Source organism: Phyllobates terribilis, unplaced genomic scaffold (genome assembly GCF_046119375.1).
Source record: "Phyllobates terribilis strain yellow unplaced genomic scaffold, ASM4611937v1 Scaffold_1__5_contigs__length_1240528914, whole genome shotgun sequence".
NCBI classification, from domain to species: Eukaryota; Metazoa; Chordata; class Amphibia; order Anura; family Dendrobatidae; genus Phyllobates; species Phyllobates terribilis.
Genome location: NW_027362761.1, coordinates 533862784 through 533885332, shown reverse-complemented (window position 1 = coordinate 533885332; position 22549 = coordinate 533862784). Strand labels below are relative to the sequence as shown.

General features: G+C 48.2%; 1 protein-coding gene across 2 annotated transcripts in view; it reads right to left on the bottom strand.

Moving 5' to 3' along the window:
- Positions 1-21861, bottom strand: part of LOC141268502 (granzyme A-like) — a 28516-nt gene extending 6655 nt beyond the window's left edge. Inside the window, exons 1-4 of one of the 2 annotated variants that reach the window (XM_073680330.1) lie at positions 21730-21861; positions 9429-9576; positions 7121-7271; positions 6444-6701 (exon numbers count right to left, since the gene is read on the bottom strand). In XM_073680330.1, the coding sequence (XP_073536431.1) occupies positions 6444-6701; positions 7121-7271; positions 9429-9576; positions 21730-21820 (648 nt within the window). In that variant the 5' untranslated portion in view covers positions 21821-21861. The remainder of the gene's footprint in view (positions 1-6443; positions 6702-7120; positions 7272-9428; positions 9577-21729) is intronic. The other variant, XM_073680331.1, reaches the window with a different exon arrangement.
- Between the last annotated feature and the right edge of the window lie 688 nt (positions 21862-22549).

Sequence of the window (22549 nt, the reverse complement as noted above, 5' to 3'; positions counted from 1 at the left end):
TGATGAGTATTCATGAGAACAGATGGGACCTGTTACATATTTAGCATTTCAACTCCAATTTTTGCACAGAACTTCCACTCTTTTGCATTGAGGGAATTGTCACCTTTACACCTTGCGCTGAACAATAACTTGGTTTAAAATAAAAATTAGGTGTAATTGCATTATTATATGAACCTATTTGTTAAGGGGAATCTGTCACCAGGATTTTGTTACACCATCTCAGAACAGCATAATGTAGGGGCAGAGACCCTGATTCCAGTGATATATCATTACTAGCCTGCTGCTGCTGTCATTTTGTTAAAATCCCTGTTTAATCTGCTGTAGATCTAGCAGTTCTCTGAATGCCGAGCTCTGTATAACCCCGCTCACACCACTGATTGGAAAGTTTCTGATTACACTGTGCATAGGCAGAAATCTGCTAATCAGTGGTGGGGCATGGATATATAAAGCTCATGAATATACAGGACTACCTGGCAGCTGATTTACTAGTCCTCTAGCGATAATTTCATGTTGATAAAACACTTATTATATTAAAATTACAAATTACAGAAAGCAGTCCAGTATTTGATACATTGCAGTACTCAGGGTTTCTGCCCCTACATTATGCTGCTCACAGATTAGGTGGCAAAAACCTGGCGACAGATTCCTTTTAATAGTGTGTTTGTCGACAATTGTGAAAGCAGCCCTAGAATATATTTCAGTACAAGTAATGCAATGTAAAAAAATCTACATCATATTCATGCAGATTTTTGTGCTGAATTTGACGCTTTTCTAGATCGTAATTTAGTTTGCAGATTTTCTGCACAGAATCCCTCTGTTTGTGACTATGCAATGGGACCCTTACTTGGTGTCTGACAGGCATTGATTTCTATTAATGTTGCATTGCTTTCTATTCTTGTTGGGTAACATTTATATCTTTACACAATTGTTATACATATTTGATTCTTCCATTCCCCTTGTCTGACTGGGCATACATGGATTTTGTGGCCACTTTTCTACTCCTGCCTTACTTTCGATTGGAAGTGTGCAGATGTATGTTATATACAGTATATACCTGTTTCCTTGTGGCTCCCCTTTTTGAATGACATACCTGGACTAGACCTTGCTACCTTACCGCTCACCCTTGTCAAATAGGGTGTATATGTATATAACTGACGCGCCCCCTGGGACATATTCCTTTTTGAGGGGAATACCCGGCACCGGATCAGATGGGGGGTTGTAGTCTCCGAGCGGCTGTGACCCGGTCCCGTGCCCAGGGCGTCAAGCTCAGTGTGATGTGGCAGTTCTACAGATGTTACTAAAGTTCTTTTGTGTCGACTACGCCACCCGTTGTATTGCGGTCACTATGGCCGCCGCTGCAGCAGGGTCCGCTGAGGCTGATGGTGTAGGTGCAGCTTTTGATGGTATAACCCCCAACGGGTGGGGTATAGCCTCAGGGGGTCAGGTGCAGAGGATGGGGGTTGTGGTGGTGCAGCATAGATGTTAAAGGAAGACAGAGTCGGGTTGTGCAGTTTAGGGTATTTACTCACTGCTGATGTTCCGGTCACTCCAGCTGCTAGTGACCACCCGAGCCGTGCTGCGTCCACCAGGTCCTGGATCCAGCCAACCCCCAAGCGAGTCCGGAGCGTGACCCTGAGCTCTCCTTCTGTCCTGTTCTCTGGCCGTCCCCACCAGGGATCCACCTAGGTCCAGCTCCCTCGGGCCTTCTGTTGGGACACCCTTGGCCTTGGGTTCCCTGACCCTTCATGTGGTGTGCCTTCGGGGTGGATGTAATGGGTGACCGTGACAAACGCTGCCCACGGTCTCCGGTCTCTGGCTGGGGTGTGTTTTCTGCCCCCACCAGCTTGGGTTCCGGTACCCTGTGCCGACTCCTCACCCAGTGCTTTAATTTGGGTTCTTGGGTCCTCTCTGTTTTCCCCTCTGGGTACTCCTTCTCTGCTCCACTCTCTCTCTCTCTAGGGCTCTGCTCTGCTCCTCTTCCTGATTCTGACAGACTGACCCTGATTCTAGTTGGTGCCCACCTTATATATCCCTCTATGTGTGAGCTCAGGTGACCAGCACCCAATGAGCTCCTATCTTTACCCAGGCTGCTCCCCCTATCTGCCCCTACACTACTTGGGATGTACCACCCCCCTCCCACTCCAGCCAGGAACAGACTCGGTCGTACCTGCACATTTCTAAGTGGGAGTACCGTCGGTCTGCTCCTCGGAAATGGGATGTGTGTAGTGCATGCAGCCTACCGAGCTCAGTTCCACTCTCCATCCTTGCCCGGGAGTGGAATATCACACCTCTGGGTTGAGGTGCAATACCCCTGTAGCAGCCGAATCCTCAGGGTGCTACATTCCCCCCTGGTAAATCACAGCACGTCCTCGGGCTGTAAGACATAAACACCAAAACATACAAATTTTTTTTTTATAAACATAGAAAACATATAAAACATTATATATATATAAAACTTTTCATATAACATTCTCGTCGTCTCCTGTTTCTGGTTCCTCCTCCGGACACTGTGCAACGTGTGTCCGGGAAAAGTGCGACAGTCTCTTTGAAAAACTGGTTTTCTATAAAACCGGTAGGGGGCGCTTTAGGACGCGCAACTATTTACAGGGGAAGTTGGCCGCTCTCAGTCCTCGGCCAGGTAGAGGGAAGGGAATGGCTGCTCACAGTCCTCAGCCTGTAGGATGAAGGGGTTAATGGGTAAACAGTTCACTGGTCCCAACGGGGACTATTTTAGCAGCAACGGTTCACTGTGCCCCAACGGGCAACTATATACAGTCTCTACCCCCGTCCTTAACGACGGCTCCCTCCTGCTTTTTCTTGGTGATATGGTGTTGCTTCAGACCCGTCCGGGTCCTCTTGCTCCTCCTCCTCGCACCGCAACTCCTCCTCCGTCAAGCGGTGTACGTGGAGGGCGTAAGGTCCTTTGGCACACTTGTGCCGGGTGAAAGTGACCTCGTCTCCTACGTAGAGGTCACGGCCTTTGTGACCTTCCGGCAGGTGGGACTCGACGTCTCTGCGGGTCACAAAAACGTCACCGCGGTTGTTACGGTCCCGAATAAAGCCCCACCCATGCTGCGGGTTGAACTTTATCACCGTCCCGATGGTGCGGGGACAGTGCGCTGCACGGGGGTTCCTCCTAGTCCGGCTCTTCTGCTCCGCGCTCCGGATTTGGGCCTGTTGTTCTCTGACCCGCCTCTCCTCCCGTTCTCTCGCAAACTCTGCTAGCTGCTGACGACAACACTCAGTACGCTCAGCGGCGACTGCCCGAGTTTCTCCGGTGAACCCCATCAAATCTTCTCCCGTGGGGTCCCACACGAATTGGGCTTCTTCTAAAGGAGGCGAGACCCGAGTCACGGGCTTCGGAGCCGGGATCAGGGGCTCACACAAGGGCCCTAGTCTTTGTTGCCGCTCCAGCTCACAAAACTCCTCGGGCCAGATAAAGGGCCGCCCGTCCGGCCATGTGAGCTGGCTGAAGAGGTCCTTTCCCAAACTCGGCACCCTTGGTTTTACGGGTGCGGGCGCGGTGGTGGTGGCGCCCGGGTTGCCCAGGCCTTGCGGCCAGGCCTGGGGCACCTGGAAGGTGAAGGGCACCGTTAGGACGGCGGCGCCCTGGGCTACCTGGCCTTGCGGCCAGGCCGGAGGCTCCGCGGAGGTAGGGGGCGCTGTTGGTGATGCGAGGCCCGGGAGTACCGGGCCTTGCGACCAGGCCGGAGGCTCTTCCTGCTTGGTCACGCTCCGGGTCGGTGCGTGTGACGTCACAGGGGTCGCGGCGGCGGCTTCTGGTCGGGGCCTAGTCATTAGCGGTGACATGGCGGTTACTGGCACGGACGGGGGACTTTCGGGCTCTGCGACGGGGAACCGGGGCAGGTGGGCGGTCTCTCGGTATGGGGTATAAGCGTCCCCTTTACCTGCCTTCATACGTTCGGCTCCCTTCTCAGCGCCGTCTCCGACCTTGGGTCCTCCCGCATCATCCGTAGAGGCAGTTGGTGTCCTCTCCCAGGGGAGCATGCTCCGTGGACGGGTTCCAGCTTGCTGGGCCATCTCCCGGCTCCACTCCGCCAGTATCTCTCGCTGTACCCGGGCCATCCTCCTTGCGAGGCCCTCCAAGGCAGTTTGTGCACACTCCCGGTCTCGGGGGAGCTGCGCTAAGATCTCCGCTAGACCTAGCGGGGTTGTGGACTCTAGCAGGCTCCTGACCATCGGGTCGGTGCTGCTCTGCTCTTCTTCCGGCAGGCTCCTGGCCAGCGGGCCGGTGCTGCTCTGCCCTCCTTCCTCGGTCTCTAGCAGACTCCTGGCCAGCGGGCCGGTGCTGTTCTGCTTTCTCTCCATCTCCGGGTGAGCTCCTCCGCTACTCCTCGTTAGACCTCTTGCCTCCGGGTCCGCTCGCTCTAGACTGCTCCAAGCGGCACCCATCTTTTCTCTTCTCTTTCGTCTCCTCCCACCTCGAGGGCGGTCCCGGGGCAACTCGGTGACTGTCAGCTCCAGGGGTAGTTCTTTCACGCTGACAGACACCTCCAACATCACAGTCTCTGTTGGTGGGGGCGGTTTCCACTTTTGGCGCCATTTTCTGTCCTGGCCCACGATGGGAGGTGGCCTCTTGCCCTCCTTTGGCACGCCCATAATGGCGTCCGCTGCTCTTCCAAGGCGGGAAATCTGCGGTTTTGGCGGGAAGCGTCGCCCAGTGGCGGGAAACTCTGCAGATGGCGGGAACAAGTTGGAAATGGCGGACAATCGGCGGGAAACGACTGGTGATGGAGTCCGATGGCGTGGACCCTCCGGAACCGGCGGGAGACTTCTTTCTGAGGTAAACTTGCACTTTTCTTCAGGCACGCAGTACCCGGGTGTTGCGGGCACGTAATCCTGCCGACTACGCCAAAGTTGACGCGCCCCCTGGGACATATTCCTTTTTGAGGGGAATACCCGGCACCGGATCAGATGGGGGGTTGTAGTCTCCGAGCGGCTGTGACCCGGTCCCGTGCCCAGGGCGTCAAGCTCAGTGTGATGTGGCAGTTCTACAGATGTTACTAAAGTTCTTTTGTGTCGACTACGCCACCCGTTGTATTGCGGTCACTATGGCCGCCGCTGCAGCAGGGTCCGCTGAGGCTGATGGTGTAGGTGCAGCTTTTGATGGTATAACCCCCAACGGGTGGGGTATAGCCTCAGGGGGTCAGGTGCAGAGGATGGGGGTTGTGGTGGTGCAGCATAGATGTTAAAGGAAGACAGAGTCGGGTTGTGCAGTTTAGGGTATTTACTCACTGCTGATGTTCCGGTCACTCCAGCTGCTAGTGACCACCCGAGCCGTGCTGCGTCCACCAGGTCCTGGATCCAGCCAACCCCCAAGCGAGTCCGGAGCGTGACCCTGAGCTCTCCTTCTGTCCTGTTCTCTGGCCGTCCCCACCAGGGATCCACCTAGGTCCAGCTCCCTCGGGCCTTCTGTTGGGACACCCTTGGCCTTGGGTTCCCTGACCCTTCATGTGGTGTGCCTTCGGGGTGGATGTAATGGGTGACCGTGACAAACGCTGCCCACGGTCTCCGGTCTCTGGCTGGGGTGTGTTTTCTGCCCCCACCAGCTTGGGTTCCGGTACCCTGTGCCGACTCCTCACCCAGTGCTTTAATTTGGGTTCTTGGGTCCTCTCTGTTTTCCCCTCTGGGTACTCCTTCTCTGCTCCACTCTCTCTCTCTCTAGGGCTCTGCTCTGCTCCTCTTCCTGATTCTGACAGACTGACCCTGATTCTAGTTGGTGCCCACCTTATATATCCCTCTATGTGTGAGCTCAGGTGACCAGCACCCAATGAGCTCCTATCTTTACCCAGGCTGCTCCCCCTATCTGCCCCTACACTACTTGGGATGTACCACCCCCCTCCCACTCCAGCCAGGAACAGACTCGGTCGTACCTGCACATTTCTAAGTGGGAGTACCGTCGGTCTGCTCCTCGGAAATGGGATGTGTGTAGTGCATGCAGCCTACCGAGCTCAGTTCCACTCTCCATCCTTGCCCGGGAGTGGAATATCACACCTCTGGGTTGAGGTGCAATACCCCTGTAGCAGCCGAATCCTCAGGGTGCTACATAACCATATTTATATGTATTTATATTGTGAACGTCTATAAGCCAGTTCAATATACCGTATATATACTGTACTTGCCAGGTGTCTCCCATTCCTTCGTTCCTTGTTCTTACCTGTGATGTCTCATTGTTATTATATTATACATATCTAATTTGGTTCTGAGTTTTTATATATTTAATAAAAAGGTTTTTTTTAACTTCATTGGCTTTTTTCTCTTTTCGAGGTTGACTATGAACTGAACGCACCATATACAGTTTGATATATGCAAGGAAGAAGTTGATTTTTGTTTGTTTCTTGTATGAAACTTCCCGAAGTCTTCGACATTGTTTCTTCAGATCTCTCAATTACAAAACACAAAAACCATATCTCCAAACTTACAATACAGGTGTCCTGTCCTTCGGGCCCTACGTTGGTGCACATCATGTTCATGGTAACGGACACTGCATTTTTCAAATGTCTCTGACATAATTTTCTGTTTAGAATGGTGACATTTACTTCCATGAGACGGTTAGCGAATTTCTTTCCGGTCCATCCCCATCCGGCTGTCTCACAAACTGTCCCTTCTTCAATATCTTCAAAGGTCTCTGGTAGAGAAATGTTTTGGACAAATTCTCCAAAGTTTGCTGTATTGTTCAACTGCAATAGAGGTTAATAATTAACAACATCTGCTTGACATTCTTTTTTTTTTTTTTTAACAGATTAGCAATAGTTGGCCTAAGCGTCTACAAGATTGAGATCTCGGGAGCTTCTTCCTAGCCCGGAGCCCGCAGCATCGCCCTACTCCTGCCCCCACCACCAGCATCCTCCAGCAGCAACCCTACCTCCCGTGATCCCGCTGCCCCGCAGCCACCCCCTTGTAAGCTACATTCAGATTATAAGACGCACCCCCATTTTCCTCCCAAATTTTGGGTGAAAAAAGTGTGTCTTATAATCCAAAAAAATAGAGCAGTTCAGTCCAAATATCACTTTTAAACAAAAATAATGGATAATATATACATAATATGTTAAAAATATTTATGATAAAGTTTTAGAAGCAAATAAAGTATTGTCATTACTTCCATCAGCAGAATGTCATTCTTTAGCGTGTTATTGTCGTAATACGGGTGCTTCAATAACTTCATAACATGGAATTTCTGCCTCCCTTCTTCTTTAGCATTTTCATTACTTGAATGAGCTCCAAGAATAATCATCATTTCATCTGCAGGACTGCAAAAAAAAGAAAGAAAGGATGTAATAACATTTTTGCCAGACAGTCAAATTGATATTATTGACTATCAACATATATAGCATGTACATTCAATATTAATTGCTAAAGACAAACCTGAACTATAAATACCGCCCAAAGAAAAGATACAGTAGGTGCATATAGTCTCTAAATATTCATACATTTTATTGAAAATGAATAATTAAAAAACCTATATGTTCAACAGAGAAATGCAATGGAGGACCACATGATACATCAACATAATTATATCTTACAATGCTATTTAGCTTAAAGAAAGATGTATACCTTAAAGAGATATCCCACTAGGATCACACACCACTTTATTCTGCAAAAATATGTAAGTTATTTAATTTTTTTGTCTATCATTTAATGCTATTAGTACTATTAGCTCAAATAAGGCAGCACTTTTTTGCACTATGCAGATACTTATATGATAGTCAGACACTTGGGGTGGGGTATACATCTCTCTTTAAGAAATGTATACCCCAGGTCATCTTTACTGCACAGCTACATAAACAAAACTCAAAAAACAATGGCATCATTTATTCAATATACAGTGGGGAAAATACATATTTGATACACTGCCGATTTTGCAAGTTTTCCCACCTACAAAGAATGGAGAGGTCTGTAATTTTTATCATAGGTACACTTCAACTGTGAGAGACAGAATCTAAAAAGAAAAAACAGAAAATCACATTGTATGATTTTTAAATAACTAAATTGCATTTTATTGCAAGAAATAAGTATTTGATCACCTAAAAGCCAGCAAGAATTCTGCCTCTCACAGACCTGTTAGCCTTTCTTTAAGAAGCCTTCCTACTCTGCACTCATTACCTGTATTAATTGCACCTGTTTGAACTCATTACCTGTATAAAAGACAGCTGTCCATACACTCAATCAATCAAACTCCAACCTCTTCACCATGACCAAGACCAAAGAGCTGTCAAAGAACACCAGGGACAAAACTGTAGACCTGCACAAGGCTGCACAGGGCAATAGCCAAGCAGCTTGGTGAGAAGGCAACAATTGTTGACACAATTATTAGAAAATGGAAGAACTTTTTGGTATGAGCATCACACGCCATGTTTGGAGGAAGAAGAAGGATGAGTACAACCCCAAGAACACCGTCCGAACCGTGAAGCATGGTGGGGGAAACATTATACTTTGGGGGTGCTTTTCTGCAAAGGGCACAGGACGACTGCACAGTATTGAAGGGAGGATGGATGGGGTCATGTATCGCGAGATTTTGGCCAACAACCTACTTACCTCAGTAAGAACATTGAAGATGGGTCGTGGCTGGATCTTACAGCATGACAATGACCCGAAACACATAGCCAGGGCAACTAAGGTGTGGCTCCATAAGAAGCATTTCAAGGTCCTGGAGTGGCCTAGCCAGTCTCCAGACCTGAACTCAATAGAAAATCTTTAGAGGGAGCTGAAACTCAATGTTGCCCAGTGACAGCCCCGAAACCTGAAAGATCTGGAGAAGATCTGTATGGAGGAGTGGGCCAAAATCCCTGCAGCAGTGAGTGCAAACCTGGTGAAGAACTACAGGAAACGTCTGACCTCTGTAATTGCAAACAATTTTCTGTGCCAAATATTAAGTTCTGTTTTTCTATTGTATCAAATACTTATTTCATGAAATAAAATGCTAATTTATTATATAAAAATCAGATAATAGGATTTTTTTTAGATTCTGTCTCTCACAGGTGAAGTGTACCTACGATAAAAATTACAGATCGCTCCATTCTTTGCAGGTGGGAAAACGTGCAAAATTGGCAGTGTATGAAATACTTAATTTCCCCACTTTAGAACTTTCTTATCGGCTTTTTCGCTCCATTATTTGGTAACATGAATGATATAATTCAAACTTACAATTCGTCCCACAAAAATGGTTTTGTTGAAAAAATAAAATTATGAATCTTGGAAGAAAGGGAAGAAAATATGAAAGCTCAAAAAAGAAAATCGGCTCTAACAGCATGGGAGTAAAATGTTTATGGGAATTTGAGGGTTCCAAATATCTTATAATATGGCAATTTATCCATTTCAAGCATGCTGGATGATTGGAATTTTACTGAGGCTCTTTAACCATTTTATCTTTATCTTTATTAAAATATATCTGGACTTGGTATACTTACATTTCACAATGAGCAGCAGTTACAACCCATTTTGAATCTATCAAAGTTCCTCCGCATATAGACTCTTGTGATCCTTTTCTTATTTTTATGTAAGCCATATAGGGTCTTGAATGTGGAGCAGCAATACGGCCATTTATGATATTTGCACCTGTGAGGGATAAGGTAGACATGTATTATGGTGGGCATGGATCACAACAGGAAACCTGTAAAGAGTTAGTGCCGTGTCTCTAAAACCAATAGTGTCCTGCATCTGTGAGTTCACATTATGGACTGTTCCTGTAAAAGCTCATCTAAATGTGAGATACTGCAAGGTGTGCCATAATAACTGCCTGGAATGACCAATCCTGTCGGACTGTGTTTGTTGGTGTGATACTTCTTCTGATGCTCTGCAACCGCTGAGCTCTGTGCTTACTAGTAATGTAATCAGCAAGTCCAGTGCCTCAATTTTGAGCTGCAAGCAATGTAACCAGGATTATGTAAAAAAATCACAAAGTGATCTCAAACTTTTATATGTATATACAGTAGTTATCCGTTTGCGCCAATATAACTCATTTTTAAATCTGCACTGTTTTCCACATATCATTCCCTAATGACATCCCACCAGACTTTACATACCCTCTAATTACCATTGTATACAACCTCCTGTAGTTCAACTGCTTCTGGTCGACCATGAGCAGTGAGTGAAGTCTCAGTTGGCTTCCAGCAAAGTTCTGCTATGTCTCTACCACTGACAGAGTGAATTATATTCTTAGAATACACTCTATTCTTCTGTGCACTCAATGAACCTGTACAGTAGTCAGCCCAATTTTATTTTCTGCCATCTTCATCAACAAAGCTGCATGTGTGGTTTTAAATCATTGATTTGTTAGCTAGTTTCCAGCAAAGATCAAAATTCCTGCATTCTGCACTGCTCTGCCTGCACAACCAACCAATGCAGAGCTGACAGAAGTAGGGCTAAGCTGTGCTTAATGCATGCTGCTGACAGTTCAGTGATATGAAACTGAGTATGTCGCTTTGTTGATGCATATGGCTGAAGATAATTCTCTGTCATATGTATCTGTGACACCCCAGGGGTCTGGTTGCCACAGTAATAGAGATATTATGTCTGAGAGCAAGTGGGAGGTTTCTCTGGTCAGGATCCCTAAGCATGCAACACGGTCCGCCCAGACCTGGGAGGGGAGGAATCTGCCCTTTTAAACTGGGTCTGGGGCGGGATTAGAGCAGTCAGAGCCTGGAGAGGGAAAGGAAGAACTAGGAGCTCTGTAGGAGCAGTAGCAGAAGTCCAGGGGCTGGAGCTGAGCAGAGCTCGCCCTGGACAATGACACTAAAACCGGACACAGGAGTCCGAGGCTGTGGGGACTGATCTACACCCAGCAGCAGAAACCAGCCGGCAGGGGATTCCAGGTCCTCTGGCCATAGAAGCCCGGAGGCTCAGTCACAGAGAAGGGACCAGCGCCGCCAACCAGGAGCGGAGGCTAACAGAAGGCCCCAGGTCACCAGCCATACGGGTGAGCACCACACGGTATACTCAGGGACGTGGGCTACTTGTAACCGCTGACAGCAAGGTAGCCAGGAAGAGTGCAGATAAACGGGGAGGCCTACAACTCCACCTGGCCAGGGGAACTCCTGCTTGCTCGCAGACTGACCAGGCCCCTTATACTAGCCAGTACTCCCGGGAGGGTCTGCCTTGTACCATCAGTAAAGACCCTGAACTGCACCTCACGTCTCTGTGGTTCCTTGCCGCTCCTGCACCATTAGCACTGGGACCCTCACACCATCACTCCCATCATCTTCCACATTAGCTGCCCTGAGGCAATACTTCTCCCGTGGGGAGTCATCCCATACTCAGCTGCGCAAACAACATCAGCCTCAGCGGTCTGCAGCGCAGCGGCGGTCCCCACTGACCGCAATCCACGGGTGGTGTAGTCGGACACTTATTACCATACAAATAGACTGCCACTGGTTTGACCACCCTGGGCACGGACCGGGTCACCGCCACGGAGAACTACAACCCCCAGCGATCCGGCTCCGGGTATCCCCCTGCACAGCACAGGCCCAGGGGGCGCGTCATATCAACACAGTGACATTTGCAGTTTTGCATGATTGATCTGTCAGCAGCAGGCAACAAACACAGCTCAGCCCTGTTTGTGTCTCTGCTCTGCACTGCTTAGTGATTACAAGCTCAAATGTGCAGTTAAAGAAGAATGGAGAACAGGACAATTGACTTCTGCTGGAAACCAGCTAACAAATCAATGATGTTAAAACACACATGCAGTTATGTTAAGTCGGTCAAAGATAAAATTGGGCTGACAGACTAGTGTACAGGAGCATATAATGCACACACGAATGGAGTGTATTCTAAATATAGGTTAGCTTGTTGATGTGCTTGACAGATGCAGCTGAGCTGAGAACAGTATAGCATAACTATGTTGGAGGCCTTTGTTATTTTACACATTCATCAGTCAGTCTAATTCCAGCACAACTCCTAAACATCAATTTAGAGAGATTGGACTAGTCAGGAGAACACAAGAGAAGGAAGGGGAAGGAGCCTGCATCACTGAGGAGAAGCAGAATGCTTTTGGGAAATGTATTTTATCAGTGAAATATTAGGACCATCTATTCAGCCATGTGAAGCCAGATGCACAATATGGCATATAGGCATGAACAAAGACTCAAAGTTACAATAAAGAATCATTATGTTGGGCTTAATTTGTATATTAACAATAACTATGCATTTACTGTGCTTTGTGAAAAATAATGCGATTGTAGGAATAATACTTTTAAGATTGTGTCCTCACTGAGACATTGTATTCAGTATGCTGGTCTGCTTCATTTTGAGTAAAACCATTTCCAGGTAACCTTGACATGTCTTTATTTATTACTGCACCAGTCCCAAGTTGTGTTTGGGGTCAAACGACCATACACAAGTTCTGACCTACTTACACACCTCAAGTACCTCAAAAGGATTAGGCTTTGTGCACATCATATGACTGCATTATTAAGCATTGCTTCTACGGGTAAATACTGTGTCTGAATGAGCACCTGTCTGTATGAGGCTAATAATGCCCTGCAATAATATGTCTACCTACCTATCCATGTCAGGGGTGTGGAAGCTTTTTTCTGCCAAAGGCTATTTGGATATTTATACCGTCATTCGAGGGCCATACATAACATCTGCATGACAGCGTGGAAAATCAGGGATTTTCATGGGCGGAGCTGATTTTTTGGCGAGAACAAGCCGGAACCCCGAACATGAACCCAAATTTAAAATGCCAAACAAATTCGCTCAACATCATTCATAACTACTTTTCCAGGTTTGCATTGGTCTGGAGCACACTTTGTGATTATAAGTTATGTAAGGAATTTATTTCAGCAGATAGTTCTGAATACAGATGTATATTACACTGTAGGTCTCCTCAAAGTGTGAAATTAATCACTGCTTCTGATAAGGGCTTGACACCACTAACTCTTTACTGGTAATACTGGGTGTCTTGTTTAACACAGTTTTGGCCCATCATCTGCACAATGGATCATAGCAATGGCAGAGAGAGTCTATTTCAATTTCAAACAATACTCACCAAAATAGTGGACATCATGGCAGCAACCTGGCTAGCTGCATAGCGGGCATAACAAACAGCTCAGCCTCCAAGCTGACACTCGGCTCTATGACACACATTCAAGAGGAATACTCCCTTTCCTCCTGCTCTTTGCCTCCTGGAGGTGCTTGCCCAAAGCAACAAGTCTCCATCCAGAGGACTCTTGTTGCAGCTCTTGAAGCCACCTCTCTTCAAATTGTCTCCCACCTGTATTATTATTTATCATTATCGCACCATTTATTCCATGGCACTTTACATGTCAAAAGGGGTATACATAATAAAAAACAAGTACAATAATCATGAACAATACAAGTCACCAACTGGTACAAGAGGAGAGAGGACCCTGACCGAACAAGCTCACAGTCTACAAGGGATGGGTAAGGATACAGTAGGTGAGGGCTGAGCTGGTCATGCAGTGGCATGGTGGAGCGAGGATTGCTGCAAGTTGACAGCTTGTCGGAAAAGGTGAGTCTTCAGATTCTGTCACGGGTGTGTCAGAGGTAACAGTCGCCCTGCAGTTGGTTGCAGGAGATCTCTACATTTGGAATTACAGACATCTTCTTAGAGGCTGTTTCTAGGATCCAGCGGATACCTCCCCCTGGCTAATTAACTCCCTGGCCTGGATGTATAAAAGCCTGGTGTGTTCTAGAGGCAAGTGCTGGTGTTATTTATTATTCCTTGTGAAGGCTTAGCAAGAGCAGTACCTTTTCCTCTCTGGAGCTTGAGGACGTGTTTGCGCATTTGTCTGGAGTCATTTAAAGCTAAGCACTTTTCCCCTGTTTGTCCTTCCTTGTTGTCTATAGTGTTTAGTGGACATCGACTAGTTCTCATCTCCTCCCTTCCCTAGCTTGAGCCAAATGCCAGGGAAAGACAGGGCGAGGTACGCGTGCGGCGATTGGTTAAGAGCCCATACAGGGACTTTAGGGGAGACAGGGTGATGCTATATCAACCTAGGGAGTCTCCACTTTCCCCCCTTTCCCTAGAGTCATATTCCTTTTGAAGGTTTCCACGGTAGGCGAGAGTCTGATGTGTTGGGGTAGAGAGTTCCAGAGTAGGGGGGATGCATTGGAGAAATCTTGTATGTGATTGTGGGAAGATGAGATAACAGGGGAGTAGAGAAGGAGATATTGTGAGGATCGGAGGTTGCGTGCAGGTAAGTACCTGGAGACTAGATCACAGATGTATGGAGGAGACAGGTTGTGGATGGATTTGTATGCCATGGTTAGGGTTTTGAACTGGAGTCTCTGGGCAATGGGGAGCCAGTGAAGGGGCTGACAAGGAAGAGAGGCTGGGGAATAGCGGGGGGATAGATGGATAAGTCAGGCAGCGGAGTTTAGGATAGATTGGAGCAGTGCGAGAGTGTTAGAAGGGAGGAGGTTGCAGTAGTCCAGGCAGGAGATGATGAGGGCATGTGACGCGCCCCCTGGGCCATATTCTTTAGGGGAATACCCGGAGCCGGATCAGATGGGGGTTGTAGTCTTCCGAGTGGCTGTGACCCGGTCCGTGCCCAGGGTGTCAAGCTCAGAGTATGTGGCAGTCCTACAGATGTTATAAAGTTCTTAATGTCGACTACGCCACCCGTTGTATTGCGGTCACTACGGCCGCCGCTGCAGCAGGGTCCGCTGAGGCTGATGGTGTTGGTGCAGCTTTTGGTAGTATAACCCCCAACGGGTGGGGTATAGCCTCAGGGGGTCAGGTGCAGAGGATGGGGGTTGTGGTGGTGCAGCATAGATGTTAAATGAAGACAGAGTCGGGTTGTGCAGTTTAGGGTATTTACTCACTGCTGATGTTCCGGTCACTCCAGCTTCAAGTGACCACCCGAGCCGTGCTGCGTCCACCAGGTCCTGGATTCAGCAAACCCCCAAACAAGTCCGGAGCGTGACCCTGAGCTCTCCTTCTGTCCTTTCCTCTGGCCGTCCCCACTAGTGATCCACCTAGGTCCAGCTCCCTCGGGCCTTCTGTTGGGAGACCCTTGGCCTTGGGTTCCCTGACCCTCCACGTGGTTTGCCTTCGGGGTGGATGTGGTGGGTGGCCGTGGCAGATCCTGCCCACGGCCTCCGGTCTCTGGCTAGGGTGTGCTTTTGCCCCCACCAGTTTGGGATCCGGTACCCTATTGCCGACTCTTCACCCGGGGATTGAATTTGGGTTCTCAGAGTCCTCTCTTTGTCCCCTCTGGGTCTTTCCTTCTCTGCTCCACTCTCTCTCTGCAGGCTCATCTGGACCTCTGCTTCTTACTCTGACAGACTGACCCTGATCTAAGATGGTGCCCACCTTATATACTCCCTCTATGTGTGAGCTCAGGTGACCAGCACCCAATGAGCTCCTAACTTTACCCAGGCTGCTCCCCCTATCTGCCCCTACACTACTTGGGATGTACCACCCCCCTCCCACTCCAGCCAGGAACAGACTCGGTCGTACCTGCACATTTCTAAGTGGGAGTACCGTTGGTCTGCTCCTCGGAAATGGGATGTGTGTAGTGCATGCAGCCTACCGAGCTCAGTTCCACACTCCATCCTTACCCGGGAGTGGAATATCACACCTCTGGCTGAGGTGCAATACCCCTGTAGCAGCCGAATCCTCAGGGTGCTACATTCCCCCCTGGTAAATCACAGCACGTCCTCGGGCTGTAAGACAAAAACAACACCAAACATACATTTTTTTTCATAAACATAAACATAATAAAACATCATATAAAACTTTTCATATAAACATTCTTTCTTCTTTTTCTGGTTCCTCCTCCGGACACTGTGCAACGTGTGTCCGAGAAAAGTGCGACAGTCTCTTAGAAAAATGGTTTTCCTATAAAACCGGTAGGGGGCGCTTTAGGACGCGCAACTATATACAAGGGAAGGTATGGCCGCTCTCAGTCCTCGGCCAGGTAATGGGAATAGGGATGACCGCTCTCAGTCCTCGGTCAGTGGGATTAAAGGGATAAACGGGTAAACAGTTCACACATGCTGGTCCCAACGGGGACTATATTAGCAACAGTTCACTGTGCCCCGACGGGCAACTATATACAGCTTGTACTCTGCTGTACTCAACGACGACGTCCTCCTGCTCTTTCTTTATGGTTACCTTTAGCTTCAGACCCGTCCGGGTCCGTATGCTGGGCAAATAGATCTTCTCCCAGATGCGGCACTCTTGGTTTTATGGGCGCGGTGGTGTTAGCGGCGCCCGGGTTGCCCAGGCCTTGCAGCCAGGCCTGGGGCACCTGGAAAGTGAAGGGCACCGTAAGTACGGCGGCGCCCTGGGCTACTTGGCCCTGCGACCAGGCCGGGGGCTCCGCGGAGGTAGGGGGCGCTGTTGGTATTGCGGCGCCCGGGGGTACTAGGCCTTGCGACCAGGCTGGTGGTACTTCCTGCTTGGTCACGCTCGGGGTCGAGGCGTGTGACGTCACAGGGCTCGCGGCTCCCGTTTGAGGCCTAGTCTGCGGCGGTGACGTTGCAGCGACGGGCACGGCAGGATAGACTTCGGGCTCTGCGACGGGGAGCTGGGGCAGGTACGCGGTTTCCCGGTTTGGGGTATAGACGTCCCCTTTACCTGCCTCCACTCGTTCGGCTCCCTTCTCGGCGCCGTCTCCGGCCTTGAGTCCTCCCGCGCCATCCTCAGAGGCGGTCTGTCTCCTCGTCTTGGGTGGCGTGCTCCGCTGACGGGTCTCGGTCTGCTGGGCCATCTCTCGGCTCCACTCCGCCAACGTCTCTCGCTGCACCCGGGCCATCCTCCTTGCGAGGCCCTCCAGAGCGGTCTGCGCACACTCCCGATCTCGGGGAAGCTGTGCTAGGACCTCCACTAGGCCTAGTGGGGTCGTTGCTTCCAGCAGGCTCCTGACCAACGGGTCGGTGCTGCTCTGCTCTCCTCCTGTTGTCTCCAGCAGGCTCCTGGCCAGCGGGCCGGTGCTGCTCTGCTCTCCCTCCTCTGTTTCTAGCAGGCTCCTGGCCAACGGGCCGGTGCTGCTCTGCTTTCTCGCCATCTCTGGGTAAGCTCCTCCGATCCTCTTCTCCAGGCTTCTTGCCTCCGGGTGCGCTCTCTCCAGACTGCTCCAGGCGACACCCATCTTTGCTCTCTTGTCCTCAGTCCTCCCACTTCGAGGGCGGTCCCGGGGCCACTTGGTGATTGTCAGCTCCAGGGGCAGTTCTTTCACGCTGACAGACACCTCTAGCATCACAGTCTCTGCTGGTGGGGGCAGTTTCCACTTTTGGCGCCATTTTCGGTCCTGGCCCACGATGGGAGGTGGCCTCTTGCCATCCTCTGGCACGCCCATAATGGCGTCCGCTCTGACAAGGCGGGAAACCTTTGGAAATGGCGGGAATCGTCTCCCAGTGGCGGGAAACTCTGCAGATGGCGGGAAAAAGCTGTTAATGGCGGACAACCGGCGGGAATCGACCTGTGATGGAGTCCGATGGCGGGGACCCTCCGGAACCGGCAGGAGGCTTCTTTTTGAGGTAAACTCGTTCTTTTCTTCAGGCACGCAGTACCCGGGTGTTGCGGGCACGTGATCCTGCCGACTACGCCAAAGTTGACGCGCCCCCTGGGCCATATTCTTTAGGGGAATACCCGGAGCCGGATCAGATGGGGGTTGTAGTCTTCCGAGTGGCTGTGACCCGGTCCGTGCCCAGGGTGTCAAGCTCAGAGTATGTGGCAGTCCTACAGATGTTATAAAGTTCTTAATGTCGACTACGCCACCCGTTGTATTGCGGTCACTACGGCCGCCGCTGCAGCAGGGTCCGCTGAGGCTGATGGTGTTGGTGCAGCTTTTGGTAGTATAACCCCCAACGGGTGGGGTATAGCCTCAGGGGGTCAGGTGCAGAGGATGGGGGTTGTGGTGGTGCAGCATAGATGTTAAATGAAGACAGAGTCGGGTTGTGCAGTTTAGGGTATTTACTCACTGCTGATGTTCCGGTCACTCCAGCTTCAAGTGACCACCCGAGCCGTGCTGCGTCCACCAGGTCCTGGATTCAGCAAACCCCCAAACAAGTCCGGAGCGTGACCCTGAGCTCTCCTTCTGTCCTTTCCTCTGGCCGTCCCCACTAGTGATCCACCTAGGTCCAGCTCCCTCGGGCCTTCTGTTGGGAGACCCTTGGCCTTGGGTTCCCTGACCCTCCACGTGGTTTGCCTTCGGGGTGGATGTGGTGGGTGGCCGTGGCAGATCCTGCCCACGGCCTCCGGTCTCTGGCTAGGGTGTGCTTTTGCCCCCACCAGTTTGGGATCCGGTACCCTATTGCCGACTCTTCACCGGGGATTGAATTTGGGTTCTCAGAGTCCTCTCTTTGTCCCCTCTGGGTCTTTCCTTCTCTGCTCCACTCTCTCTCTGCAGGCTCATCTGGACCTCTGCTTCTTACTCTGACAGACTGACCCTGATCTAAGATGGTGCCCACCTTATATACTCCCTCTATGTGTGAGCTCAGGTAACCAGCACCCAATGAGCTCCTAACTTTACCCAGGCTGCTCCCCCTATCTGCCCCTACACTACTTGGGATGTACCACCCCCCTCCCACTCCAGCCAGGAACAGACTCGGTCGTACCTGCACATTTCTAAGTGGGAGTACCGTTGGTCTGCTCCTCGGAAATGGGATGTGTGTAGTGCATGCAGCCTACCGAGCTCAGTTCCACACTCCATCCTTACCCGGGAGTGGAATATCACACCTCTGGCTGAGGTGCAATACCCCTGTAGCAGCCGAATCCTCAGGGTGCTACACATGCACTAGGGTTTTTCAGATTCTAGATTAAGGAACGTGCAGATTCGGAAAATATTTTTGAGTTGGAGTCGGCAGGAGGTGGAAAGAGCTTGAAATGTGGTTTGAAGTAGAAATCAGAGTCAAGGAATACCCCGAGGCAGCGAACCTGGGGGACTGGTGAGAATGAGCAGCCATTGACCTGTATGCTATCTGCTGCACACCTGTCTCTTAACATGTCTCTGCTGCCTTAGCACTTCTGGCTCTTCAGTGGTACTTAAGGGTTTGTGCCCACGATGCATCCAGGACTGCCTCCCAGATACTGCAGCAGAGTCGCCGACGGCCTCCGCTCATTTTATGCAAATGAGTGGCGTCATTTTTTTTTTCACATGAGGACTTTCCTCATAGAGGTTAGGTCTATCGGGAAAGATGCGCCGCATGTCAGTTTCCACGGGTGTGTCACAGACGCATTGTGGACATGGGATTTCTAGAAATCCCATCCACTATGCTATAACATCTGGCCGCTGCTGGTTTGACGCTGCATAAGTCCGCAGCGTCAAACCCACAGCGGCTCCAGATCATGGGCACAAAGCCTAAGGGGTTTCTGATCAGCAATCTTGGCAGATGGCCTCCTCTACTCTCCCCATGCAGCAGTTACTTGACATTTCCTCCAATGTCAGCAGAGAGATTTGTAGTTTATGAAGCCAAATATCCAAGCTTCCCAGAAGGCATCAAGTCCTGAGCTTATATGTTCATCCGCTTCAGGGACTGCTGCCTAACACCTCGCCCTCCTCAGTAATGCTGCTGTTATTCAGTACTGCACAGGATTGCCAACCATCTGTAAATTTCTGGACAGTTCAAAAAATAGGGCACATTTTTGTATATGTAATTATCCTCATTTTACCGAGCTCAGCAATTTTTGGAGCTTTCTTAGAGATGAATGGAGAGAGATGTACATAATATTCATAATAGTGTGTGTGTCCCCATTCTCAAGATGGATGTGGGTTCCAGCTGTGGGACCTGCCTCTGTGGGACATTTATGGCATATTCTATCAATATGGCATAAATATACAAGATGGAACCACCCCATTGAATGATAATTATTAGTGTTGAGCGAGTATGTTCTATTAACCCTTTCGCCGAGTATGCTCGGGCCGAGCTCTGAGTATTTATAGCTGCTCGGTGATGTGTTTAAATCGCTTTTGTGTGCATGATTTGTGACTGTTTGACAGTTTTACTACATGTGAGGAATGTCTATTTCTTACACATTCCTCACATGTAATAAAGCTGTCAAACAGTTGCAAATCATGCACATGGGAGCGATTCAACCTTATCACCGAGCAGCTGTAAATACTCGAAGCTCGGCCCGAGCATACTCGGAACAGAACATACTCGTTCAACACTAATAATTATTCATTTCTTACCAATAAAAATCCTGATTTTTAGATGCTATAAAGAGAATGAATATAATTTAAAAAAATGATAAATGCTTTATGGGTCATCTATACCAAATTGATTAAAAAAAAACCCAAAACAAAATAAAGAATGTCCTTATCATGGAAGACATATTGGTCCTAAATTCTCATTGAACTAACCCCTTTCCAATATATGACATACTGGTACATCATATGCCGACTCCCTGACTTTGATGTAGGCTCGCAAGCAAAGCCCGCATCTTGCCAGTAGATGATGATTGTGATAATCATCTACTAACTGCCTCTAACAGCTGCGGTGTTATCCTATTAAATGTCGCTGTCAATCTGTTACACGGGCATTTACAGCGTGCCGACGGGGGTGTGCTTCATTCTATGCAACCATTGGCGCTCCTGTGACGCGATTGCAGGCCGCCGATGGATTGCCATGATGGCCAGGGGTCTATGAAGATCCCTGTGCCTGTCTTAATGGTATTCCTTTGCAAACCAGCCCGTAGCAGGTGTTCATAGGAGACCTTGAGTTTTGCTATATACAGCTGTGGCATTGCTGTATATAGCCCAAGCGAACCCCTAAGGGGACTAATAGATACAGTGAAAAAAAAAAATGTGAAGAAATTAAAAAAAATATACATTTACAAATCACCCCTCTTCTTATCGATTAAAAGTTAAGAAACATTTTTTTAAAAATACACATATTGATATCGCTAGATTTGTAAAAGTCAGATCCATCAAAATATAAAAAAAATTAATTCGATGGGTAAATTGTGTAATGATAAAAAAAGCGCCAGAATTGTGGTTTTTCAGCCACCGCAACCACACAAAAAATATAATAAGAGGCGATCAGAATATCATATCTAACCCAAAATAATATCAATAAAAGCACTGTCTTGGGGCACAAAAAATAATCCCTGGCACAGCTCCATATCCCAAATATGTAAAACATTATGGCTCTCGGAAAACGGTTTCACATGCATATTTATTTTTTTTTTTTACAAAACTCTGAATTTTTTTTCACCACTTACATAACACAAAAACTATGCATATTTGGTATCTCTGTAACTGTACTGTCATGGAGAATCATACTGACAGGCCATTTTCACTTCAAAATGAATGCTGTAAACAAAAAAAACAAAAAAAAAAACGATTTAGGTTTTTTTGAAACTTCGCCACAATTGGAATTTTTTTCCCTGCTTTCCAGTACATCACATGATAAAATGGATAGTGTCATTCCCACGGCTATGTCAAGGGAAAAATAAAAAAAAAGTTAAGGCTCTTGGAATAATGGGAAGAAAAAACGAAAGCGCAAAAAACTAAAAATCGCCCCATCCTTAAGTTGTTAAATATTATCCAAACCAAATGCACATATACTCCATTCTCTTAGTTCTTTATCAGAATCTATTTGACGTTGGCTTCTAGTGTGACACCATGATATCAGAATCATATTGATTTGCTGATAGCTGCTGATGTACAAGATGTCTCCTTGTTGGTCATATGATGAATTTAACTATTAAACGGTGCACCCTTTATGACAGGCGGTTCCTAATTGAAAAAAACATGTCTGAATACTGTAGATATATACCGTAAATGATGTCGTTCTTACCTTCAGAGATCAGCAGACAAGCTGCGAAGAGGAGGAGGATCTGGAAAGGTTTCATGACTGTTACAGTATGTGAATGTGTCAGACTGTACATCTTTAAATACTGTAAGCTCTGGAAACAGTTATCTAACAATCTACCACAGATACAATGATTTAGCAAGAAATGGGAACTCCTCTCGATAGCAATGTGATTTCAGCAACACAAGACAGTTTGTATCAGACTCTTGACTTTTAATTTTTAGACTTCCAGAGTACAATTGTAATGTCCCCTAAGTTTTCTTCTCATGATGTCAAAAGTTAATTAATGTACAATGGAATGGCTGGTGTAGAACCAAGAATACATGACATTCGCAAGAGGTTAAGACTCTATTAGATCGCTTCATAAAGATGTCAACCCATTTCCGAGGGATTTATTGAACGTATCAGAGGACTGAATTCTTGATGCAGATTTCAGCCTTCAGCAGAGTCATTAGCACTCAAGACACTGGGGGAGAATTCATTGTTTTACTTGGGATATACAGCAACCATTATATTCATCATCATTAACATGAAACATTACAGTAAGAAAACACATAAACAAACTAAACCAGAGAGATCAGACAAGATAGTGTAGAAAACAGCAGAGGGGGCAAAGTAGTCCCACTGTAAACAGGTCAGGAGATGCAACACACCGATAAGAGCAAGGCGGAAGTAACCAACTTAACTGTTTATTCCCCTGATGCGGGAATACGAGGGATGAGTTTAACAGGAGGATATGATAAATCAAATAGAGTAAATACAGTATGAAATATCCAATGTTGTTAACAGTACATTGTGATTGTTA